The sequence below is a fragment of the Dermacentor albipictus genome, chromosome 6, assembly GCF_038994185.2.
Source record: "Dermacentor albipictus isolate Rhodes 1998 colony chromosome 6, USDA_Dalb.pri_finalv2, whole genome shotgun sequence".
NCBI lineage: Eukaryota > Metazoa > Arthropoda > Arachnida > Ixodida > Ixodidae > Dermacentor > Dermacentor albipictus.
Window position 1 is genome coordinate 55193385 of NC_091826.1, and position 26480 is coordinate 55219864.

Consider the following 26480-nt stretch of genomic DNA (forward strand, 5'->3'; position numbering starts at 1 on the left):
GACTGGGTAGTAAAAAGAAATATTATGGATCCGCGCAGGCTTACCATTAGTGTATATGTCATCCACCGTCTGCAGCCAGCCGACGTCCATGTGACTGTGGCTAAGAACGTGCATGGTGATGTGCCCCGGCTTAGGCTGAGGGCAGCCCTGCAAGTAGAACGTAAGCCCAAATGTTTTGTGCCGTCGAACCAACCTTACCAAATTTAGGAAGGCTACGAACGTTGTCTCGATAGAAACGTGCGCGAAATAATTTCTAATAGGTCTTACGCTTTGTTTAGAATATCAGGAAACAAAGAATAGGCAATCCTGTACAAACGGAAGGGAAGTTAGGTGTAGAAAAACACGAGGACAATAGAGAGGAGATGGTATAATGTATAATCCCCCGCACCCCAAATTGAACAATCCTCAGGCTAGCACACTCAGACTTTGCAAACCGTTCGTATCCCACTCTTCGGTCCCTTAATAGGATAGATCCTGACCACTAACGGTCGTGCCCCAAATGTGGTCATGACTCATGCTCTTTTGAACACATGCTCTGGCTGGGCCCAGCCCTTAGCCCCTCTCCACCCATCACGAAATATCAATGGCAGGAATCTCTCAAGAGCAGCAATCTCCGCATTCAACTCCAGGCTGTCCAGAGCGCCCACGACATTGCAGCGGGACTTCACATCCCGGTCCCATCGTGGGCGGAGCCACCGACTTGATCTTCGGGAGCCTTCGGTTTTTGCTCTCCAAGATGTCACTCCCTCAGGCTCAAATAAAGTTCTTGTCATGTCATGTCCTTCAACCGAGCCGAACATAAGAACCTTCTGCCCACCAAGTCACATATCATGTGAACCTACTCAGAATCCAGAGAAGAAAAAAAGCTTTGAAGAAGCATTTAAAAGAACTCAGCAAAGAGAAAAGCCACCACGGCATGCGCAAGAATGCATAATTCTTTGCCTCCCAAAGTTAGACAAGGTTTACTAACCCATACGTTACCAAAATCATCAATTTATTCAGCTTTGATTATTAGACGAGTGACTTCACACTTTTTCGTACGTACCACAACTGTTTTGTCATATAGGCGGTTGGTACGCACATCTCTGGCAGCGAAGCGTAAGGAACCCATTAGATGGCGCTTTTCTAACTTTACCGTTAGAGAACAAATAGGGGTGTATGCGGTTACAGAAACGCACCTTAGAGACTCGGAAGAGCCGCCAGTGATTGAGAATTATGTTTGGGAAGCGTGCAGCAGTAGTAAATCGGAAAGAAAGGGAGGGGGAGTCGGAATGCTCATCCATCAGGATGCCAAATGGAAAACAGTAAATTCAAAATGTCAAGAGTATCTTTGGTTATCTGATACAATGAGTGGGAAAAGGAGCTTGGCTGGGTGTTATATATTTGTGGGCCGGAAATAATTGCACAAAGAATAATAAAGAGTTAGGGGAATGCATAAGTGCTGATATGAAGGGTTTCGGAAATTATGTCGAAATTATGCTAGCAAGTGGCATAAATGCCTCCTTACAGGATTTAGATGGCTATACCGACAACCACGGGAAGTCAATGCTAGACCTTTGTGAGCAACATAACCTCGTTATCGTGAATACAGGACCTAAGTGTGAAGGGCAGATAACGTGGGAAGTAAGAAAGTGGCAATCAACCATTGATTACTGTCTGATGACAGAAGGAATTCATGATAAGTTGAGATAAATGGTTATTGATGAGGAAGGGTATAGCAGCATAGAGAGTGACCATAAACGTATCATTTTGAAAAGGGGATATGTAGTTGGGAAAGAGAATAAGGAGTGCAAAATGGTCAGTCCAAATTTGAACGCTGGACAAATAACAAATGTAGTCATTAGAGACGAGGAAGAACTTGGCAAATAGCCAAGTAAAGAGGGGCAATATAGTGAGCTTCTAAGTGTAATAACGACAGAAATACGGAAAGAGAAACAATATGTTCGTTGGAAGGGAACAAAGAAACCAAAAAGTTGATGGAACAGGGAGATACGAGAAGCGATCGCCGAACGACAGAAAGCATCCCGAGAGCACAGGCAGGCAAAGAAGGTGGAGTTGCCGCAAGATGAAGTAGCCAGTAAATGTGAAATATACCGGGAGAAAAAGTCTGTGGTTCAAATACAGGTGCAAGCAAAGATAAAAGGTGAAACTGAACGTTGATTGTCAGAAATACGTGAGAAAAACAAGGCCACACCTCGAGTATTTTGCAACCACATAAAATTATTAGGCAGGAAGTCAACAACAATACAACGACATATCCTAGGCGAAGATGGAAACAAATTGGAAGGGGTAGCGGCATTAAATTACATCCAAAAAATAACAGCCGAATCTTTGCAAGGCACTGACGAGGTTTTATTCGAAGACAAAAAAGAGATGAAAGAGAACCAGATGGAAATGAGCTGGAGCTGACCAACTTCAACTGGAAGAAAGCCGAAGAGAAAAGCGAGATCGGGATGCCTTTGGACACGCACCTATAAAGCGAGATATAAGAAGGAAGAAGAAGCATGTGCTTGCTGCGGTAAAACTAGGGAAACGATGGAGCATGCTTGATTAGAATGTGAAGACATCTGCCCGGCGGTCGATTTCGGCACCACTGGCTTCCTTGAAGCCCTTAGGTTCAGCGAGAGTAGGGGAAAAGTAAACATGTCCGCAATAGAGATTAGTAAGAGGTGATTGGAAGATTGGTGGAAGAAAAGTAGGGAAGAGACAAAAAATGGAGACTTAGAACAGCAAAGTTCGCAATAGGGTGTCAGAAAATTATGTTGTGGGAGTTTATAGCGTTTTTTTTCGTTTTTTTCTTTTTTCCCCTAGGTAGGACATTAGGCAGCATAATAGCAAGAGCTTGGTGGTGCGACCCACCGCCCGCTCCAAAGGGGACGCTCATAACATCCGTCCGACCGTCCGTCCGTCCGTCCGTCCGTCCGTCCGTCCGTCCGTCCGTCCGTCCGTCCGTCCGTCCGTCCATCCGTCCATCCATCCGTCCGTCCATCCATCCATCCATCCATCCATCCGTCCGTCCGTCCGTCCGTCCGTCCGTCCGTCCGTCCGTCCATCCGGCCATCCATCCATGCATCAATCCATCCATCCATCCATCCATCCATCCATCCATCCATCCATCCATCCATCCATCCATCCATCCATCCATCCATCCATCCATCCATCCATCCATCCATCCATCCATCCATCCATCCATCCATCCATCCATCCATCCATTCCATTCTATTCCATTCCATTCCATCGTTACGTTAGGTTAGGTACGTTAGGTTACGTTACGTTAGGTTACGTTACGTTACGTTACGTTAGGTTACGTTACGTTAAGTTAGGTTACGTTTCATAAGCCGTTCGTTTCTGCAACGCCTCGTTCGCCCGATGTTATGGCGGTTGCAAGACAACGGTATGCGGTAGGTCACACACGTATTGCACTAAACAATTTTTTTCTGCGCTTTTTTTTATATCCCACCTTGACATTTATTGCGGGATCTCGTTGTCTTTAGCGAAAGCTTCCCAGTTTACTGGATGCCGAAAAATCGACTTGTACATTCCCTCGTCCTGCTTTACCTTTCTTAACTTGTGAGACATTTGGAGGATGTAGGAAGGAATCGCTGCATTTTTCTTCTGAAACGTTGACCAAACTACGGTATTATGCATACTATGGCTCACTTGTACTCACCGGAGTAAGACTTATGCCACCGACACCATCACGTAGGTAGCAAAGCCTGTTTTTATGAGCCGGGAAGCTTGTTGCTGGAAACCTTCTTCTAATAAATACGGGCATGATTTCATAAGTCCATTGGTAAAGCGAATATTTGCTGTGCTCTTCTAAACTTAGAACGGCCGGAGTGAAAGTAGGGAGTTGGCTGCGTGGCGGAGATACTTCTTTTGTAACAGGTGAATACGTTCTAGATTGGTGGATGTTGTGTAACCCCATACTAATTGGCAATAGTTTAGATGTGATTGGAAAAGTGAAATTTACGGCAAGAGTTTAATACGTGTGGAAAGAATGTATGTCATACGGCCTACTACACTGGTTATTATACTTATTTTGCTTAGAACGTACTTGACATGACTGTCCACAGAAATGTTCGCTGAAAAAATGACGCCCAGACATTTGAAAGTCTCGACTATTTCAATCAATACTCCTTGAGTTTATTACAATGTCTTGATGGGGAGGCATTTGCTTGTTTTTCGGTCTCAATATAACTGCTTTTGTTTTGCTTGCATTTATCTTCATTAATTTCACTCTCGACTATTTCTCTAAGGATTTCATTGCATTGTTACATTGTTCTATAAGAACATGAATATTATTACCAGTGAAAAAAATATTTGTGCCATCTGCATAGATAATACACCTTGCCTGAGAGTTAAGACGATATCATTCAGATAGATATTAAAAGCAAAGGCCCTGAAATACTTCCCTGTGGCCCTCCACAATGGACAGCTCTAGCCTTAAAAGTAAGGCTATCAATTTTCACAATTTGTGTTCTGTTAGATAAGTAGGATTTGACAAGAGATAATACCTGTCCTCGTATTCCATAATACTTCAATTTCTCCAATAAAATGTTATGATCAACTGAATCAAAGACAGAAAAGTCTACGAAAATACCAACAACTATAGCTTTGTTTTCAAACTCTGTTATTATATATTCTTTCTGCTCTACTAATGCTAACTCGACTGATTTTTCTTACGAAAACCAATTTGGTGTGTTGTTAACAGGTTATGTTTTTCAATAAAGTTTGCCATCCTCGAATGCAAAATTTTTTCAGACACCTTTAAAAAGATTTGTAAAATAGATACCGGCCGGCAATTTCCCAAGTGATTACGATCTCCTTTTTTATATAGAACGGTTACTTTCGAAGATTGCATTTTCAGTGGAAAAATTGCCGATTCCAAACACATTTTAAAAATATGGGTGAGTATTGGGGCAATAATTTCAACTACATGTTTAATTGGGCACACTTGAAATCCGTCAATGTCGCAACTTCTGCTTTTGTTTAAGGTTTTTATAACTGACACAGCTTCATCCGGTGTGACAGGCTCAAGGTGTGCTGTGTTCTCGTTGTTAGTGTGAATATATTTACTAGCATGACAGGTCGTAGCGTGAGTACTAGCCATATCTGTGAAAAAATTATTAAGTGCATCCGCTAGTTCAACAGTTGATAATTCTTTGTCATTAATTTGTGACTGCGACAAAGGTTTGTGGCGATCACTATGATTCAAAGGTTGGTTCAACCTCGACCATAGTAGACTTTGTTTGCAGCTGTCGATGTACAGGAACGATGAGTAGTAGGCTGTGCGGGCGTGCCCTAACTCCTTAGTTGTTTCGATACTTTTTAAATATGGCAAGGTCATCTGTTCATCGCGTGTGGAGGAAATGTTGGTGTAGCTTGTCCCTCATTTTGATTTCATCGCTTAAATCCGGTGTAATCCATGGTTTCCGGGTTCTTCTACTTTTCCTACGTGTCCTTGAAGGAAAGCTGCGGTGGTATAGGCGGGACAATATATCAATGAACATATTCATTATTCATTATTCTTTACCGTGTCACTACACGCATTTTGTAAGCACTCAAAAGGACTATCTAAGAGCAAAATGAAATCATCAACATACCTAAAAATATTTGTACACTTAACCGATTCCTCTAAGCGCTAGGACAATTTGCCTAGGTAAACTTACTTTAGTTCAATGCAATATGCACACTGGCAAATACAAAGCCATCTTAGTTGTTCGATCTATACTTCTGGCGCTACCTAGTCTACATAGTAAGATGATGATACTGAGTGTTTACTTTTATTCTAAGCAATTGTTAAACGTTTCAAGTATTTCAATATTTAGCCTATATGTATTATTATCTCGTATAATGTCTTTTATTATTTTTGTATCTACGAGTTTGGCATGGCGACACCTGTGTAGCCGTTGTTCCCGCGCCAACGAACAACGAACATTTACCTTTCGTTCAATTTGAATTACTGACTGAAAAGTTGCTGCAACTCCACAACAAACGAAGCCGCAACGACCACCCATGGGAATTACGCTGAAAAGAAGCGAGAATGCCTTGCTTTGTCCGATATATTTGGAGCATAATTGGAAATATTGTGCTAATCTCCACTGCAAATCGAGGGAATATGTGTTTGTTCGAAATCGTTTGCCTTCGCGCGTCAAATGTAAAGCGAAATAGCCCTGGAAACGATACTCTCTTTCAGTGTTTCGGTGCACAATTGTGAAAGCTACAGGCTTATTCGACCAATTAGGATATCGAACACGTCTTAAAGGTGCCTTCCCGGGCACTGTAGTCTGCTAGCGTCGAGCTCTGCAGCGCAGACGGAGGCAGCATCTACGAACTGAGTGCAACTGCGTACCGAGAACAGCTGCTGCGATAGCAGTGGTAGAAAATTCGCCCCATAGCTTATCTGATGACGAAACGGCATGCGTCCTCAGGATATTATGAAATACCGTGGTGAAGGAGGGTTGTAGAGACAGCGGAAGCGGTCAGTGCAGAAGAAGAACTGGGCAATTGTCGCACGGGATGGAGACGCCATCTCTTGATCCCTCTTGCAACATACACTTGCGCACGGTGCTCTCACTGACATTCGTTTGCTGCAGCCGTTTTCTTAGACTTCGTGCACCTTTGCCGCACTCATTTCGCACTGTTCCTGTTATGTACAGCTCCAATCTATTCGTTCCTTTCGCGTCAAAGAGCAGCTCGAAACGATACCGCAGAAGTGTATCGGCGGACGCCATTTTTGCTAAGGACGAGACACTACAAAGGAGGAAGTCTTCCGTGGTGGTGTGGCTGTGCCGACTACACGTATGAATCTAAGCACTGTAAAATCAATAAATCGTTTGTACTTTTTAAATTGTATATAATGTGTAGGATTTCATTCGAACAAACGGAGAACTCTGTCTTTAGTATCGTAGAGCCTCAATAAATATTTTCATAAGGAGCAAAGCAATATCGTGCAATAAACACCAGCTGTGACTCACAAGAAAGCTTCCAAGTAAACATGCCGACAAGACCACTTGTCAAGGCCATTTATTCAACCAAAGGGTTACGAACTATACGACTACATGTGGCTGCTCAAGAACCCGCGTTCGCAGGTTTCGTAGTGAACTACGGAAACAAATTATAATGCGGTAAACGTACCGTCAACTTCTAATGTAGAAGTCAGTAAGTATCCCCTTTAGTCACAAGATATGATAGACAGTCGATAAATGTTTCGATATACATAGTTTTATCCCGATGTGTTGCCGACCGAGCTGAAAGATAGTCGCTATGATAGATGATTCTTTGTGCACTTTCGAGCGGATCTTCGTTATTGAGATGATGAAATATCGGCTTAGTGCGCAATCACATATGTGTCGTTCTTTCATAAAAAATGCTTATTCACCGACTGAAAGTACACGTAAGATTTAAGTATTTACTGTAGGCTCTACGAGAAAGCAGGGTAGCGCCTATTGTGAAGTGGTCGCTTTTAGCGCTTTGGCGCTAGACTAAGTAGAAGAGAGTTCGACAGTTGAAAATTGGTGCTAGTGTTGTGAATGTTTTGATTGTTCTTCAGAAGCATCCGTCTGATGGTTCTCAACTTTCCAGGTCTTGCGAGGTGTCTTACTGGCGAAGGCATAAGGTAGCAATTCCATAACAGTAAAATTATCTGTCCGCGCTCCTTCAGGTTTCGCATTGGACACATGCTTTAGTGGTTATGGATTCTGTGTATACAAGTAGGCCGTCGAAGCTTTGCCACCGCTGAAAAGTTTTGCATTGAACATGAGGATCACATTTAAGCGTAATCTGAGAAGTCCCGTTGCTAAAAAGAAATATCGAACAAACCACTTCGTGAAGTTTAGGTAAACTTGAAGCTCTAGCTTTTGGGAATAAGCCGCCGATTAGAAGGTTGTCAACAACCAAACTGCTGAAGGCATTGAGCAGCGCAAAGCGAGGGCTTGCTTGAGTATACAACCACTAATGCGCAGTCTTTTGTCAAGCAAGTTAGCCGTAGGTGGGTTATTATATCCGCAACCTGCCGAGATGGTTCGAAAACTGGCGTTTCACTACTAAGCACGAAGTCGCGGTTTTGGTTCGCGGCCGAGGGGGAGGGGGGGGGCACATCTCGTTTGATGCGGAATGCAAAAACGCTCGTGTGGCAAAGGATGGGTGCACGTTGAAGAAGCCCCTCAAGCAATAAAATTTAACCGGAACCCCTTCGCTATACGGTGGCCCTTATAAACTGCTGTGCAGTTCCGGAACTGTAAGGCTCATACTGTTTTTTAAATTCTTACCCTTAGTTCGCATTGGTTGGTTGCTCGGGCACTCCCAGGAACTTTCCATACCAACAGCGGCAGGACAAGCGACCACAAAAGCCACAGCGGTCGCCGCCGACCCGCGAGGCCCGCCGCATTCATCACTTCGCTCGGAACGAAGAAAGCCGATAGGACTTGGCTCACTTCCATACATTCATGCGATACCGCGATCAGTATTCTGTATTGCGCTGCCTGTACGTGCTATGCACCGGCCTGTGCGAGAACAAGAGAAAAAGAGAGGCGTTGGAAAGGGAGGAGGCGAAGGGCGCCAGCTCACGTTGGTTTCTGGCAGTGTCGAAGTTCCTTTGCTTCTTCTGACTAGTATCATATCGCTTAACGGATGCGGACATGAAAAAGCGAGACATACAGTATTAGGCATTTTGGGCTTGTTGGTAATCCGTTACAAGCAGTAGACGTAGCATGGACGTGGAGGAACGTAGATGTGAGAGCACACACTGGGCGCGCTACTCAAACGTTATTGCGAAGACTGTGGCCGTTCTTTTTTATAACAATCAATTGCTTTTTATACCAAACTGCGCACACCAAGCAACGACAACGACAGCAACAACTCTCGAGATTCTTTTATTGCATTGAAAAATTAGTAACAGTACTCAACCTTATCTGACACGTGTGGTAGTGTACTTCGAAATGCTAGTACTTTTGCAGAAAAGGATAATCGACGCTTTGCTATCCTGCAAGCTTGACAGTTTTATTGCTTATATGTCTCACGATAAGTGGTTCTGGCTTCTAGCGACCAAAGACATTCGCACTGTGCTTCTGTCTGCTCTTTGTTTTTGTTTCCGCCCTGTTTGAGCACTATGGTACCGGTTTGAGACTAAACAGACAAAAAAATTATAGCAGAACCCATCTCACGATGAGTTTCATCGGTAATGCAATTAGTATTCAGGTAATGTGGCGACACACCCTATTGCTGAGCTTGCCGTTTATTTAAAATCTGAAGTGGTAATTGCCAGATTTCGGTCGCTTCGGTTGTATGCGACATGCACCGTTTCTGGCACCAACACACTCTGCTGTGGCACTCGCTTACCGAGGTAGCTCATGAGCACGGCGCATTGACGACAGTTGTGTGGCCCTAACGCAGGACTTTCTAGTGCCGTTCTTCCGCCTTACAGGTCTTGGACACAACACCATGTCTACATTGTCGGTAGGCGTGAAATGAAACGAAGATATTGCTACGGAGTTGGCGCGGGACCACTACAAGCCACTTGCGGCCCATGAAATGGTAATTTCAGTGGTAGAGAAATTGCGAAATGTAGTGCTTGACAGCGCAGCACACGGCGCACCGGTAGTCCGACAGGATTCTCTAGAAGATTCAGAAGAGTGGCTATCCGCGGGTCCTTTTGCTACTCTGAAGCCAGGTCGGTGATGTTCAACGGTAAAAGAGCAGACATCAGGGGCAAAACGCAGTCGACGTCGGGTGGAATTGGCGAACGTGATAAAGCGTCGGCGTCATAATGTTTGCGTCCGGAGTGGTAGCCAACCCTGATGACGTATTCCTGTAAACGCAGGTCCCATCGCGCGAGGCGGCCAGACGAGGTCTTTGAGGGACAACAATCAGCAAAAAGCACGGTGATCTGCGACGACGTCGATATGTCGACTGTAAAGGTAAGGCCGAAATTTCGTGGCAAACTCTACTTGCGACGTTTTCGCTAGAACAAAATGGGCTCTCCGACCGTAGTTGACGGGGAGCTGCGGCTTGTGCTGCTCTCTGTACAGCTCTCCGCTGAGTCCGACGCTGCCCGATTCCAGCCGCGCGCGCAGTTCTACGACTCGCTTCCTCAGCACCTCTTACCTTACGAGGAGGCACTATAACGTGTACCGAAGAGTAGGCACAGGCACCCAGAATACGTGGCGCACATGTCACATTTCTTGCCCCGTGGCCCGATATGATGCTGCTGATGAAGATTGCAGTTTATTGGCATCCCCTTCGAAACGGGGTGGCGACAAATAGTCATCTAGCCTGTTTGAGTTAACCAGGTCCACCTACATGCTGCGTACAACTTCTATATTCAACTGCTACATGTCGGCAGACCTGGTGACGCACCCTGGTGACACACACACCTGGTGACACACGCCTGATCTCAACTCGAAGGACGATCAGGCGGAACAGTTGCCGGCTATGTATGCCAGGCTAACCCCGCCTGCTTCAACATACACGCCACCACCACCACCTGGTGAAATATAACGAAACTGTAATGCAAAGTTTGCGCGTATAGACGCTATGCGGCGCGCATGTCAGATAGCTTGACAAATGGCTAATGATGATGATGATGATGACGATGATTTTTTTGGCATTCCATTTGAAATGGGACGGTGACAGTCAGCTAGCCTGCTTGATTTAATTAGGTAAGATATATATGATTATGAGTCTGGCATTTTTGTATACATCTACTTAATATTCTTTTACTTCTTCAAACCTACTCTATCTACCTTTGTACAGCGACCTATGCAACTACTACCTGGCGTGCCACCTGGTGTAATAGTATGCAACTGCAGTGCAAAGTGTGCACGTAACAACTTTACGCGTTGCGCATCTCAGATCGCGTGGCAAGTGTCGCAATACGATGCTAATGATGATGATCATGGTGATCGTTTATCGGCGTACTCTTTGAAACGCGGCGAGGACATAGTTACCTGGCCCATTTTATTTATTCATGTGCGCAATCTATATTTATTCTAGCATTGTTGCATACATCTCCATAAACGTTTCTTCCTCAGATCTTCTCTAACTACATTTTGCCGCTACCTATCCATCTGGTGTGCAGCGTGCCACCTGGTGTAATCGTATGTAACCGCAATGTACTCGTATATTGTGGACGCATCGATGCCACATGGCATGCATGTCATATCGCGTGTCTTCTCGCGTGCTAAAACGCGTTTACATGAAATTCTTCAGCTGCAAGATAACAAGCGCTGGCATGGCTCAATGGTAGAGTTGCTGACTCCTGTGCAAGCGGGCCCGTGTTCAATTCCAGCAGGAACTGCATATATTTTTCTCATTTCCGGCGACAGCTGCGACCAGCGGCGGCGGTTCCGGCGGACACCATGGCCAACCGAAACGGGTATTGGAATGAGCCCCTAAATACTCAAGTTGTAAAAATCTCGACCAACTAGAAGCTAACAATTTTGCTGTGAAAGAAAAAGCCCAGCTTAAGCGTGAGGCCCTGTGCCCCTGCCATCCCCCCCTGTGTAGCTCCCAGCGCGCTAGTGGAGATGAAATAGGAGCGGGAGTCTCGCATAGGTACAAAAGCTACCTTTAACACTTCTACTTGAAGAATAAAAAAAAATTGTGGAAGCAGATTCTTGAGCGGACATCCCTTAGTAGTGAGGCCATTCTATGATTGATTAGAAAAGCGTTTCAGTACCCCCTCAAGGTGCTGATTGGCTGATTCTTTGTACAGCCTTGGAATCCTGAGTTGGTTCGAAGGGCGAAACATTCGCGGTGACCAGAATGGGAGCATTCCTTTAGGTCGACAGTCCCACTAAAAAAAGATAGAAAACCCTAACAGGAATCTTTATGATAGCTTAGTGTGAGTGAGGCAATGGTATAACTAATGGCGAATAATTTGCCATCACGTTTCCTTGTTTACATTAATGAATTCAGCCATCTATCAAAACTCATTAAAGGAAAGATAGTGCACATTGGTTTACTGTTAAGCATGACAAGTCGAATATCTAAAATATTCTTGCGGTGAAAAGGTCAGTGACAGCTGTGCCATGTTGGTGCTTTTTGACACTTCGCGATGCATTTGGTACACAATAACAGCCCTGCGAAAGGATGGGAAGGAAGCGCTCACTATGAGTAATTACGGGACTACCCCTCCTTGCCGCATATATCTTAATCTGTGAGCTTGAGGGGAGCAGGGGGGTGAAGGTTGGTGGAGGCGGTGTAAGAGTGAACGAGGGTCGATGGAGCGTGCACCTGCGCGCACATCAAACGGATTATGGTCGCACGTAGGCCCGGTCCACGCGCTGGCCGCAGGCATGTGCTCTTACAGTTCGCCACCACGCGAATAATAGCGAATAACTTCGTTTCCGTGAAGCTTCACTTAACGTTGAGAACAGTATACCTGAGGGCGTAGACAGTGTATTTAAACGCGTAACGACGTTCTCCTCAGCTGACCTCTTCATTGGCGCACTGGAGCTAGTCATATCACCAGGGCGCGTGACATCGCGATACTTGGTTAATAAGGAAAACGATTCCTTTAAAGCCATGACCAGCATACGTGTTTGTTCCTATAAAATGCAGATGGGCTAGACATAGGCCGCGATATGTGTGAAGTATGCTGGCGGTCATTGCCTGCGCATTCTTGCAGTGAAGTGAGAACGCACAATGTTCAGAAAAGGCGGCAGAAGTACGTAGGTGCACTGGACTCGCACTCAAACTTGAGGAGTTCACTCTGAACTCTTTTCAAGCCTAGAGCGCGATACTAGGACGGCATGACGTAGGCAACGGTATAGCGATGGCATGCACCGCTATTGCATCCGTTGCTCGGATCACTCCGGCATGCGCACTTCCGCGCAGGCAGGCGCTGTTGCACGCCGAAGGCGAGAAACGTAAACAAGATAGAATCAACTCCAACAAGATGGTGGAGCAACGTCAACTTCCGGAGTCACCGAGCTTTACGAAGAATGACGTCAGGGCTACTCCTCAGCTTTTCCTTCTTCCATGGTTGTCAACGTGCTGTCGCGAAGAGGATGTCACCCGATTATCGCCATGCCGTCGTCATTTGGCGAGCGTTGTCATCCAATCCACGTCATTCCTTCTCCGTTGCACCATGTTCCATGGTCGTCAAAGCGTCGGCGCTATGCAGTCGTCATGTCGCCATTCTCACTGGCGACCATGGCAACCGAGTACCTTAGCTAAGTGGGGCAATACCAGAGTATGCTGCACATAGTTGAAGCAATGGATGTCTCAGAATAACAGTACGGCAGTAGTTGAGCACTTAGTATGCACAAGGACAAAAAAAAAGGAGACACGAACACACTGACGCCTATGTGTTTGTGTGCCTCCTTTTTTGTCCTCGTCTGTAGTAGGCGCTCAACTGCTACCATTCAATATGTACCAACAAGCCCATTTCGCACCCCATCTCGGCTCACAATATATGTGACTTTTGGAATTCTTTATTTTCTTTATTAAGCACAAGTAATTTCCCCTATATTGTGCTCCGTGTCAGTGTTTGCTGGCTTCTTATGATATGAACAATAAAAATCGAGCCCCTCGGTTAACCCCCTTTCTTCCAGTTCAGAAATAAGTTGTGTTAAATTGCTCGTGTGCTAATCACGTTTCCATCGACAGTCATCGTGCGATGAGTTCTGCGGTGAATTTTCTTCCTTATTATCTTTCTCGCCCCCGTGTCCTTTCACAGCATGTAGGAGAGCCAACCGGGAGCAAGCATGGTTAACCTACACGGCCTTCTTTCTCCTAAAGTGTGTGATTAAATGAATAAAATTTAACCGGATCATTTGTTTTATAACACAATCTGTCATAAATTTGGTGTTGCCATTGGACCAGAGCACCTTGCCATCTGTATGAGAAGCAAAAACTGAAGCTGCAAATTTCACGTCTGAAGCTGTTTATTCGGCTGCTAGCTGTGCCAGAAAAGAAGCAATCTCTCCTGGTGCGAGCTTCACGATGGTGTCTCCTGTCTCTGGCACCGTGATTGTCTCAGGCGTTGGCATGTTCAGGTCGGGAACGCGCTCTGGAGAATCTGCGCCCGATGTGGGCCAACTGTGACGAGCGGGGCCCGGCAGATACTGGTTGGCACCTAGGGTGACTGGCTTCACGTCGTCCAGCCGGTAGCCTGCGAGTAGACGCTGCAGCGCACGCAATTGAAGGTTACCTGAACGATCTATCTATCTATCTATCTATCTATCTTTCTATCTATCTATCTATCTATCTATCTATCTATCTATCTATCTATCTATCTATCTATCTATCTATCTATCTATCTATCTATCTATCTATCTATCTATCTATCTATCTATCTATCTATCTGTCTGTCTGTCTGTCTGTCTGTCTGTCTGTCTGTCTGTCTGTCTGTCTGTCTGTCTGTCTGTCTGTCTGTCTGTCTGTCTGTCTGTCTGTCTGTCTGTCTGTCTGTCTGTCTGTCTGTCTGTCTGTCTGTCTGTCTGTCTGTCTGTCTGTCTGTCTGTCTGTCTGTCTGTCTGTCTGTCTGTCTGTCTGTCTGTCTGTCTGTCTGTCTGTCTGTCTGTCTGTCTGTCTGTCTGTCTGTCTGTCTGTCTGTCTGTCTGTCTGTCTGTCTGTCTGTCTGTCTGTCTGTCTGTCTGTCTGTCTGTCTGTCTGTCTGTCTGTCTGTCTGTCTGTCTGTCTGTCTGTCTGTCTGTCTGTCTGTCTGTCTGTCTGTCTGTCTGTCTGTCTGTCTGTCTGTCTGTCTGTCTGTCTGTCTGTCTGTCTGTCTGTCTGTCTGTCTGTCTGTCTGTCTGTCTGTCTGTCTGTCTGTCTGTCTGTCTGTCTGTCTGTCTGTCTGTCTGTCTGTCTGTCTGTCTGTCTGTCTGTCTGTCTGTCTGTCTGTCTGTCTGTCTGTCTGTCTGTCCGTCCGTCCGTCCGTCCGTCCGTCCGTCCGTCCGTCCGTCCGTCCGTCTGTCTGTCTGTCTGTCTGTCTGTCTGTCTGTCTGTCTGTCTGTCTGTCTGTCTGTCTGTGCGTCTGTCTGTCTGTGCGTCTGTGCGTCTGTGCGCGTGTGCGAGTTGGTCGGTTTCAACGTAAACCCCAAGAATGCAATTTAATAAATCATGACATTGTGCAGCCTCTTTGAATGACGATCGATCGTGAATGCATTCGCCATCTAACTCGCGCATACAAACTCGCATACAAACAGGCTAATATATTTTGCTTTATTTTGTGCTGCATACTGTCAACATCTGACAAGTAGTGTAAAGGTACGTTTTATTTATCCTAACGTACAATGCTCTTTTTTGTTTTCTTTTCGTATATCGATTGTATAGATAGTGACTGTTGTGATTACGTGGGCCGTACCCACCGTGGTGGTGGGTTAGTGGCTATGGTGTTGCGCTGCTAAGCGCGACGTCGAATCCCGGACGCGGCGGCGTCATATCGATGGGGCGAAATGCAAAAGCGCCCGTGCAATGGGGGCACGTTTACGATACCCAGGTGGTGAAAATCAGGAGTCCCCTACTGCAGCAATGCTCATAATCAGATCGTGGTTTCGGCACGTAAAACCCCAGAATTCCATTTAATTAAATGCGTCGTCAATGGATCTTCGTGTTTTGCCAATCGTGCTCCGACCATGGCATATAGTAAAAGCCGATGTACAGTGACCCAGCTAGCTTTTGCCAAGCAATCTATAGAATGAAAAGATAAAAAAGGGGGTGCAAGAAGCGCTTCTAAGAGCTACGGTGTTCGGCCCTCAGGTGTCTGGCGAATGAATACCCTAGGTCCTACAATCGGATCAGCAACTGTGTTTCTTTATATTTTTTTGTTGCAAACCACTTGGCCAACCTTAACTGAAACACAGCCTATAGCCGAGTTATGGGACGACTTGTTCTGAAATTAGATTTTTTTTCTCTCTTTAGTACTTCTTTATTTTTTGGCATTGCTTGGTCACTGAGTTTTATTTTTGGTGGCTGGGATAGCCCTCCCTTCTGTGGCCAATTTTCTCGGATCTTCCACGAGTAGTAACATGTGCGAGATGCCTCTGGAACGGAAGCACAGACATCCGAAATTGGCAGTAACTGCAAAGAGCGGTCAAGCTAATGCTGTCGTCGAAATGTACGCACTGTAACGTTGACCTCCACGGGGTCGTCGGTGATCGCCAGGTGCTCGAGACGGAGCAACACTTGGGACCCCGAGAGCCTTTCCAAGGTCAACACGTGCACCGTGCTGGGTAGCGGCGACTTCAGTGTGGAAAACTGTAATGAAATGAAATGATGGCAGAACCCATCTCAAGACGACTGTCGACGTGAATGCGATGAGCGTTCAAGCGAGGCAACCAGACGCCGTATTGCCACCGTCGAAACGAGTTGTATGCGTTACAAGGGTATTTTGATGCTGATTCATTGCGTCGGGCTCGATCACCGAAAGTATTAGACGTGCCTGGTCTCGTTATACGAAATACTGTGCGGGGAATCGGCACGTCTCGTCTTGGAACAACCACGCTGGCTATAGATGAACTAGAGTACTAAGTGGTACTCGACAACCTAGAGAGAAAAAAAAACTGCTGACTTTCGTGTAATCGAGAGTAGGTGTACACGTGGAATGGCTGCTGGCAAAGCGGGTTGGTTGGAGACGATACTAGCCACAATTTTAAAATGAATGTAGTGCATGTTCGCAACAGCACGCCCCACCACACCACATCGCACCACAGCGCATGGCGCCATACTGTGTACTGGCCCATATGGATGTTGCCCGGCTAGAGGGAAGCCGGCTGATGGTGGCATGATAGAGCACACTGCCCAGCTAGAAGAAAATCGCCATGCAGCGTGGCGCCATCTCTCGAGGCGACGCAAAACCCGCGCCGCGGAACTCACGGACCACTGGTGTTCAAAGGGCCAGCCTGTATCAGCTCCAAAAGATGACACTGAAGTATGCGGTGCCCTGTATCTGCCGTTTGAACATCGCTATTGGAAATGAGATGGCACATCAGCGCAATAGAAGTTACAGCTTGAGTGATATTGCGAGCAAACATCAGGAAAAATTCGGATGCGATATTTTTTGTAACTTGTTTGGGCAGTAAATACCGTATGTAATGCGGTCTTGTACAAAGGGTTGGGTACCGGCGAGCGTATTTTCTTAAGTTATGACTGGTTGCCCGGATGTTCTCGTTTGAGTTCTCGAATAACAGCTGAATGCCACTTGAAGGTCGCCGACAATGGGAGCTAGAAGCATTTCATGCTTATAAAGGTGTTCCACACCGTGAATGTCCAGAAGGGTCCATTATTGTCTTCAACGAAGCTTCGCGCCTTCTTATATTTCCATGAGAGGCTCTTATTTGTTGGATGCTTGTAAGACATCCCGGTGACACTGACTGAGATGCTTAAGCAGAACAACTGCCGGGCTCTATCGCCAAGTTACAGCTGCCTGTAGACCTGTAGCTACAATCCTCCTCCTCCTCCTGTTCTGCCACCTCCCTTCACCACCACCACCACCACCACCAAAACGACATCATTGCGTTGAGCTTGTTTGGTTTGCCATGATACGATGCAAGCGATATAGTAGATAGAACCACTAAGCGTAGGCGACACAGCACGGCGCTGAACTGACCACAGCAAATTTATTGTAATACGCTTCTGAATTAGTATTCAAAACAGTACCAAAACAAAGGGAAAAAGGACCAGAAACAAAACGTGCAAGGTAGCACACATAGACGTGTGCTTTTCAAGGCATGATGGTCGGCTTCTGTTAGCATTTTTTTCAGCGAGCGATATAGCAAACACCGATATTTTTTTTTCCTGTGGCTGACAGAAGGGTTACGTACTCACCAGGTTACTCAGTCTGTGGTTTTCTAAAATTAATTTTACTGTTCGCGTTTACATACTGCAACCCCAGTGGAACTATTGCAGGAGTGAGGAAAACATCACATATCGCGTGCAGACAAAAAATGGTCAGTGGTAATGAACTTCTTGAGGCAGAACATTACAATATTCTGCATGGTCGAGCGCCTATGCAATGAACGACTCTACAACGAAAGGACCTGTTTAACGAAGGAATAATTTTGTCCCGGATGTATTGTGAGCTGTGGTGTGCGCGACCATTATACCGAAGTTTCCTATACAACGAGTGATTTCAGAAGTGCCGGGCGCTTCGTTGTAAGGGCGTTCAACTGTTCAAAAACTGTTTGTGCATGTCGGCTCTAGGCTGAAACGTTTGAAGGGTTCAGCTTTGTGCGTGAATGTGCGTGAAGGTTCATTGAACTTAATATATTTATCTAAGTGGGTTCTGCGTAAACAATTCGTTACGGTGCGCAGAAACTTTAAACTTTGAATGATGGGGATTGTAGACGGGGGGTTTGGGCTCAGACTAGAAAGATTAGGATGAGGTTAGCAGTCCGTGTCCTAACTACGACAAATAAAACACACGTCTTCCTTGGGCACAGACTCAATCTTTTTGGGGTGGGCTGCTATGGACTCCATCGTTCAGTCGTCATTGCTCGTGTTTCCAGCGTCGTGTTGCGCCGCCCTCATGTCATGTCCCTGTCCATTAGCCCTGGTATCGCACCATTCTTTGATTGACGGGCCGTGTGCGTGCGAGCAGAAGCATCCTCATGTGTAAAAAAAGAAGTGACCTTGTCTTCATTTTTTCTCACGGTAAAGCCACCTTTTGTTCGCCTAAACACGTTAATCGAAACAAGGGAGAGTGAGAGAGAGAGATAGATGATAATTAATGGCAGAAAGGTGCAGAGGTCGGCCTGAGTGAAGTGCCTCTAGCCTGCTACTCCACGCTGGGGATGGAGTTTGGGGAATAACAGAGGCAGGATGTGAAGAGGAAGGAGTGGGGTGGCATGGTGAATATGATTAAGGTAAAATATTGCGAAGGGGCGATGGGGGGGGGGGGGGGCTTACTGTTAGGTTGATTTTTATACCAAGTTGCGCAGTCATCTGCTGGCACTTGAAATGCGCTTGATGGGCGTCTTTTGTCGTCTGTTAAGATATAACGGCTTCGCTCAATGTAGTATCATTGTATGGAAAGCCCGTGGCGAAAACATGAATAAATTATTGATATGAGGCGCCGCACACATCTAGCTTCACGTTGGAGCACAATATTCTTTTTTTTTTGCTCTTAACGCTTCTAGGAAAACATTGTCCACATTGTCTCGATGTCCACAGGGATGGACACTTGGTTACAAGAGGTAAAGACAGGGCAGGGAGGTAGGCTCGAGGGAGACTCCTCCTCTTTAGCCACACAGTGGCGCCAGTGGACATCACTGTCGTTAGAGCTTCAATCAATCAATCAATCAATCAATCAATCAATCAATCAATCAATCAATCAATCAATCAATCAATCAATCAATCAATCAATCAATCAATCAATCAATCAATCAATCAATCAACCAATCAAATAACTAATTAATTGATTAGTTAATTAATCAATCAATCAATAAATTTTGCACCGAAATAGTGGCGACAGTGTATATGAAAATGCAAGAACGCACTCCAAGTGTGCATCATCTCCAGCGGGCCAAACAAAAGTGCCAATTCACCAGGCTAAAGCAGTGACGACGGTCGAGGACATGGTCGAACTGAGGGCTTACGGTAAGGAAACTCAACTCGGAGAGCATTTGCATGTAAACCTTCACGGTGAGCGACCTTTAGTCGATCCCCTTCCCTCCGCCGACAACTCCGCTTAGGCTTCGAGTCGTCATTTATGTAGATCATGTTCTCTCGATACTCACCGCGTCCTTCTTGGGAACCCACTCCCCTGGTGATACCAGGATCACTGGCCTGTATACGAGCTGCAGCGCCTGCAGCCGCATCAGCTGCCGAGCTTCGGACGAAGAACCGAGGAAAAGCCGGTGCGTGCCCCTGGCGACCACGCCCTCACCGTCGACGCCATCTTCCTGAAGAATCTCGGGCAGTCCCAGATCGTCGTTTGTGGAGTGACGTCTGTGTATCTGTGACGGCATTCGCATTACGCAAAGCCTGACTTCCCATTGAAGCCGCAAACACACACAAATCAAACAACCCACAACAAAAGAGACAAAGAAACGAATGAACGAGGCGTGTGAGCGAGCGAGAGAATGAATGGCTTGTTAGATTTTTCCTAAGTTCCTCATGTTTGGCCTATCCTGTTGGCAGCTGCGTGGGCTAGGATCGATAAGCCAGCACAAGCATGGGACAAAGGGCAGTAATTGCTAGAACTGTGTTTTATTGCGAAGCGTTGTGCTGACGCGCCTGTCATACAAACGGAGAATGTGGCGGAGGCGCTTTCCGTGGAACTTTTCTTGAAGTAATGAATTTTAGCTTGTCCGGTATTGCGGTGAACTCAAGTAGACGGAGCGCTTTACCGAATGGACGGGAAGCGCAAACGTGAGTGGCTTGGCAGGTGGGGCCGCCTCGTGGCGCATATTTGAGCAAGACAAACACTGACCTAGTATTTCCTCAGCCAAGTACATTCTACTTTGTTGCTGGTGTGAAATTGTCGGCAGAGGTGAATCGCGACGCAGTCACGCCGCTGCAACAATACTGACCTGCAGCGAAAAATAATGCACTTGGCTGCTGCAATATTAGCTCTGTGTTTGTTTGGTTGAGCTCTGCGCCAACAGGTGGCTGGCAGTAATGCATGCGCTCAGCTTTACGCCTCCGCGCATTCGGTAAAAAGGTCAGTCCAATGGCGTTCACCGGAATGCCGGACAAGCTAAAAATTTCTCACGAGAATTACGAGTGTCGTACAAGTGAGTGAGTACAGTAATTTCCCTATCCTTATGAATATTTCTCTCTCTCTCTCTCTCTCTTTATATATATATATATAGTACATTGATAAACTAAAGGAAATGAAAGTGGATGAAAAGCCACTTTGCCGCAGGTGGGGAACGATCCCACGTCTTCGCATTTACGCATGCGATGCTCTACCGATTGAGCTACCACGGTGCCAGTTTCCAATTCACTTTCTTGCGTAATTATGTTCTGCTACTAGAACTAATGCTAGCCAGCGCCACCACTTACAAACCTTGGCGGTGGATGTGCAACATCCTTTCTGCGTCAGGTGTCACGAGTACGCGAGCGATCTTTTTGGGTGAAGGCAACCGGTGAATAAACCCACGCATACTGCCTGACGGTGGTGAGATCACCGTTACTGTCGGTCTACTCGTCGAAGAGGCAGGACGTGTGCCAAGTGAGCTCCTTAACAACACTTTGCAGCGTGATGAGCATGGTTTCAGTAATTGATTCGAGACCTCAAATAGGTGCTACGTAATGCTAATGCGTTTCTCGGGCATTTACCGCTAAATTGGTACCTTCAATTATTTTTGAGGCCTGCACTTGGTGTGGGCCTTATTACCATAAGCTCCAGATGGCCCTGTCGCATGCTGGTTCCCCCCTCGGCTCGGTCTGGAAGGATCATCATCTGCAGGTCCTTCACTTGGTCCTGCGAAGACAAGCATCTGATTTTATCACGAAAACGTTCGAATCGTTAGAGTTGTACATTCTCTGACTTACCTCAATGTAGATCCACGATACAACCGGGTGGTAGTTAGCCGGGATGGGCAGGTTGCCATCTTGAAATGTCAGCCTGCGGGCACAAATAGCAATGGCTGCGCACATTGATTATCTCAAGACGGCAAACCGTCTTTACAGGGATGGTGTGACAGCACCCTCACTTGAATCTCTCCTATTTAGGAGAAGGTGTTTTCGCCTATAACGTAAAATGAAATCATATTAGGAAATAAATGATACAAAATCAACTGAAAAGTGATCGCATCAACGATTAGCCAAATGTATTAACATGTTGGTGGTATTGCATACCTAACCAGCAGCAACTCCCTGCCCTTCCTAACTTTGGGGTTAGAAAGAAACAGATTAGGCAGCTAAAGATCGTATAAGTGATGGAACGAAGTGATGGGCGGATCGAATAAGTGAAGGGCTTGACGCTGACGTAGTTCTGACCGAAAATTCTGACATAGCATTCTCAACAGGAAAGTAGCGGGTGCTTAATTTTTAAGAAAAGAAACGCAAGCAAGACAGATGACAATTGTTGTGGTGTTACAAGATAAGCCCCAATGGGTGCAAACTTTAAAAGTGTATGCTGTGAAGGGTCATTGCTGGGCTCTCTGTCAAATGCTACCACTATTTGTAGGGGACGGGCCTTCTCTCAATTTTGTTCTTGCCCTTTTCCTAAAGTGTACCTGTACAACTGTTACGCTTTGAATAATTGAAATCTCCCGTCACTTCACTGTCAGAACAGCGTGTTGAGGAAAGGCTCGCTTTTGTATTTTGTTTTCTTCAATAGTGGGCTTGGCTTTTCGCCACTGTAGCAGTGCACATTGCTCGCGCACCCATGCATAGACCAGCTAAATAAAACAAATAAATAAATAAATAAGATAAAATAAATAAAAGACAGAATGCCTCCTGCCTGGTGGCCCGACACAAGAAAACGAAAAAAAAATATGGCTGGAACATTGAAGAGGGCTCTAGAAGGCCACGTCGAAATACGATATCGCGACTCAGGAGGACAGAGGGGCAGCTACCTGACTAAACCGACTGGAACCTAGGTAGAAGCAACTCCAGCATCTCGTCAAATACATCGCAGAAACGTGGAGGAGCTGGCACAAGTAAGAGTCCCACTTTGACGTGAGCGATAATTACGTGAAGGGCTTGTTACGCCACTGTGTGCAAAAAAAAAAGAAAACCGGTAGTGTCGCCGCAGAAAAACGTGTCTTTCCGAGCATGCACGAGTCGAAGATCTGCGTCACAACCCCGGCCATACTTTACTTGGGGACATCATATCGGAACGCTTAGAGGAACCACCACCGCTGCTATACACTGCTGAACTTCAATCAGAACAGCATCGTGTAGCATCGTCATAGGTTGGGAGTAGAGCACCCATTGGACAAAGTGAAAGTGCTAGCTGCTGCTGCCGCTTCTTGGGAAGACCTGTAGGATCGAGTCACCAAACCGGTCACGCGCCGGATGACGACACGATGCTTGTAGAGCCAACCTTGCCAAACGGGTTGATTTGCAGGATAACGCCAAATTCACAGACGCGGCCTCAAATCCCGACAACTTCCAAACGACCTAGGCAGTCGTTAGAGGTGAGAAGGAGGATGTCCAGACCAACCAACACAAGTAGGACCTAATCGTCAAGGTAACGTGCTTGAACTGCAGGCCATCCTATTAGCCATAAGGGCTGATGGAAGAGGCCAGAAATATTTCGAAAGACACAAGACGAAGGGGTTGACTATATGCAACAACTCCTTGCACGCAAAGGTGTCCTTCATGGACTCTGTAGCTCTTGCTACTGTGCGCCTGGACCCCAAGCAGGAGTGGGAGAGACTCAAACGGCAAGCAGAACAGGAGCTGAAGACGAAAGTGCCATACAATGCCCATACTTTAGCGCACTGCAAGGTCCTGATTTTCGTCTCGCGCTTTATGAAGCCCGAGCCCAGCCCGGGCCTGGGCGTCTATTACTGAGCTTAGCCAGAGCTAGAGCGTGCATGACTAAACCCGGCATGCAAGTAAAAAAAATTTATTTACTTACAGAATGTACCTTACGGTGTCGGCCTAATCTTCTCGGGGTGTAATCAGTCGCAGTATGTAGCAACGAAAGACCACTCGCTTTCTGCATTTTTTTTCTTTTAAATAAACGTTTTGATATATATTTGTTTTTCCAATGCGAACATAAGCGATGTGGCCCATTGTCTGTGCTGTTATTTGTCCCCTGGTGTGCATGCATTCATCTTGAGCGTTCGATTTGGTCCTATGAAGTCATTTAGCTTGGGGATATATATATATATATATATATATATATATATATATATATATATATATATATATATATATATATAAACCGTCGAATTCACCAGGATAAAAGATAAAATAAACGCACAGGTAGATACAGACACCCCTTACGTTAGTGTTAAAATAATGTAACAGTACCGAGCGTTGTAATAGCGCAATCGCAAAAGCGGTAACAGGAGAATTGCTTGAAGAGGTGTCTTTTTGCGTAGTTTATCTTTCCTTGCGTGGGAACAATGTTTGTTTTTTCTGGGAAAAACATAGAACTTCATCTGTTTTTTCTGTTTTCTTTGCTAAGGTATGCTAAAAGCCAGCTCTTTGCACGTGCCATTCCAGCTTGGCAGAGAATGCCTTGGGCCATGCAATGCTCAACGTTCTCGTCTGCTCGAAGCCACAATTCAGGCCCTTTAGTGAGCGGGCCCGAGTCCGGCCCATGCCCGTAGCTTTAAGCCCGAGCCCGGCCCGGGCCCCTGCAGTGATACACCACACTTGGCCCATAAGGCTTCCTTGATCGATGCAATTCTGCGTGCCGAAGGCGAAGACGTATTAGGCCCTCACTAAAGACTCTTGGCCAGGTGGTGTGTGTACGCCACTTCTAAAGCCGCAAGGCCACGCTCATAGGCAACGCCTCGACTTCCGGTACATGGGCGTTGGCGCGAAATCCAGCCCGAATTCTAAATGTTCACGGTGCAATGTGTTTTCGAGCGTGAAAAATTCATTCTAGACAAAATCCAGAATTATTTCTGGGACCAGGGGTTGTTTTGGTCGGCGGTGCATGGACAGGACCAAAAAATTTCGTGGGGCGGGGGGGGGCGCTGAAGCCCCATAATGCCCCCTATCTACGCCCCTGGCATGTATGTATGTATGTATGTATGTATGTATGTATGTATGTATGTATGTATGTATGTATGTATGTATGTATGTATGTATGTATGTATGTATGTATGTATGTATGTATGTATGTATGTATGTATGTATGTATGTATGTATGTATGTATGTATGTATGTATGTATGTATGTATGTATGTATGTATGTATGTATGTATGTATGTATGTATGTATGTATGTATGTATGTATGTATGTATGTATGTATGTATGTATGTATGTATGTATGTATGTATGTATGTATGTATGTATGTGTGTGTGTGTGTGTGTGTGTATGTATGTATGTATGTGTGTATGTGTGTGTGTGTGTGTGTGTGTGTGTGTGTGTGTGTGTGTGTGTGTGTGTGTGTGTATGTATATGTGTGTGTGTTTATGTGTGTGTGTGTGTGTGCGTGTGCGTGCGTGCGTGTGCGCGCGTGTGTGTGTGTGTGTGTGTGTGTGCGTGCGTGCGTGCATGTTGAGGGCTAATGCCTTCACAATCTTTACTATACGCTGTGGAAATTGTCCTTTTGGATATTGCTGACGAGTCCTACATGATCTTGCCTAACTTTATGCAATGTGTCGCTGAGCGTCATCGAGAATGCGGCGCACGATGAAGTGCATGCTCATCAGGCTGTACTTTGCGCCGTCTCAGAAAGACGCCGCCACCGCAGTTTCAGGTACTCACGTCCTGTGCATGTTCCTCCAGCCGTTGTTATCCGTGTAGAAGCCATCGCTCTGCAGGTCGCTCTGGAACTTGCTGATGACGTCGCAGCCCGTGGCCCTGTTGCGTCCCATATCCTGCATTCTGACAAACAAAGCGCAGTCGTAACGCCTGGTTCAAAGACACTGTCACAACTAGTACAACCACCAAGCGCATAGGAATGCGCGCTATAACTTCGCACCAGAAATTCTATACCCATACAATCCTTTCTTACACCTTCCGGCTCTTAAGCTCCAAAAGAATCACGTACGCATCGGGACAGACATTCCTTAATGGCTCTGTGTGTCTGCTCCGATACTCGTAATCCTCTTCCGGTGGTGCAAGTATATGGGTGTTCTTCCAGTTCTGGCCAGCGTGGGCGACAATCTACTTCGGCAGCTAAGACAGCTTCGAGCCCGAGAACTAGAACGCGTCTGGAATCGCCTAGAATACGTCTCCACGACGTGACGCCACGTCGCAACCGCCCGAAAAAGCTAAGAAAAGCTTGTTGCTCTATATTACAACTTTGCGTGTGCGAATCTATGCAACAAAAACAACAACGTCGCTTACGTTAAGCGTGCAACAAAGGGTGATGTATTCTGAGGCACCTTATCCTTGTTTAGTGGTTGGAAGCGCAACGCCATAGTCGGTAAGCCAACACGGCGGATGCCAGGATTGTCTAAGGAGGATGCTCCTTGTGCACCGTGACAGACGTAGGGATGCCAGGAATTAGTCTTTTACTTGGAATTTGAAGAACAAGTTCCGTCTTACAGCAGCGTCAAGGGTCCCACAGTCCAGGTGAACTCGATGAATGGGCTGTCCTTGTGCAGGGATATGACTTGTGAGACGTAACCTGTGAAGCTCTGGTGGATTTCTTGAACCAAGTGTCCCTTGCGAAGGAAAAAAAATGAATGAATCTCTCAGAAGAATTTGCATGTAAGTGGCACCAGCGCCATTACCGTTCTCTCTTTCAACTGTGCGTGAATTCGGCCGCCCTTCCTGACAAATAAAATTTTGACGAGTACGTTTCTGGCCTAAACTCCTCCTCACGACAACGGCCAAAAAGTAGTTCGCCCATTTCGCATTTCGTGTCCCCTTTTCAAAGATTTAGCCCTCCAAATCTTTTGGCTGGCAGACTTGCTTTCAACGCAACGAAGATCTCCGAAAAGC

At 46.1% G+C, this 26480-nt stretch overlaps 2 protein-coding genes and 1 long non-coding RNA gene across 3 annotated transcripts in view; 1 reads left to right on the plus strand and 2 right to left on the minus strand.

Annotated features, from left to right (window-relative positions):
• Nucleotides 1-8457, minus strand: part of LOC135907801 (lysosomal alpha-mannosidase-like) — an 80601-nt gene extending 72144 nt beyond the window's left edge. Inside the window, exons 1-2 of the mRNA XM_065439546.2 lie at nucleotides 8274-8457; nucleotides 45-147 (exon numbers count right to left, since the gene is read on the minus strand). Of these exons, the coding sequence (XP_065295618.1) occupies nucleotides 45-147; nucleotides 8274-8444 (274 nt within the window). The 5' untranslated portion in view covers nucleotides 8445-8457. The remainder of the gene's footprint in view (nucleotides 1-44; nucleotides 148-8273) is intronic.
• The window catches only part of LOC135907807 (uncharacterized), a 265994-nt gene that overhangs the window by 132769 nt on the left and 106745 nt on the right, over nucleotides 1-26480 (plus strand). The window contains exon 2 of the long non-coding RNA XR_010566123.1: nucleotides 9824-9920. This is a non-coding gene — a long non-coding RNA (uncharacterized lncRNA). The remainder of the gene's footprint in view (nucleotides 1-9823; nucleotides 9921-26480) is intronic.
• Nucleotides 13875-26480, minus strand: part of LOC135907802 (lysosomal alpha-mannosidase-like) — a 53125-nt gene continuing 40519 nt past the window's right edge. Inside the window, exons 17-23 of the mRNA XM_065439547.1 lie at nucleotides 26082-26200; nucleotides 25296-25415; nucleotides 21448-21520; nucleotides 21290-21376; nucleotides 19686-19904; nucleotides 16075-16206; nucleotides 13875-14132 (exon numbers count right to left, since the gene is read on the minus strand). Coding sequence (XP_065295619.1) covers nucleotides 13893-14132; nucleotides 16075-16206; nucleotides 19686-19904; nucleotides 21290-21376; nucleotides 21448-21520; nucleotides 25296-25415; nucleotides 26082-26200 — 990 coding nt within the window. The 3' untranslated portion in view covers nucleotides 13875-13892. The remainder of the gene's footprint in view (nucleotides 14133-16074; nucleotides 16207-19685; nucleotides 19905-21289; nucleotides 21377-21447; nucleotides 21521-25295; nucleotides 25416-26081; nucleotides 26201-26480) is intronic.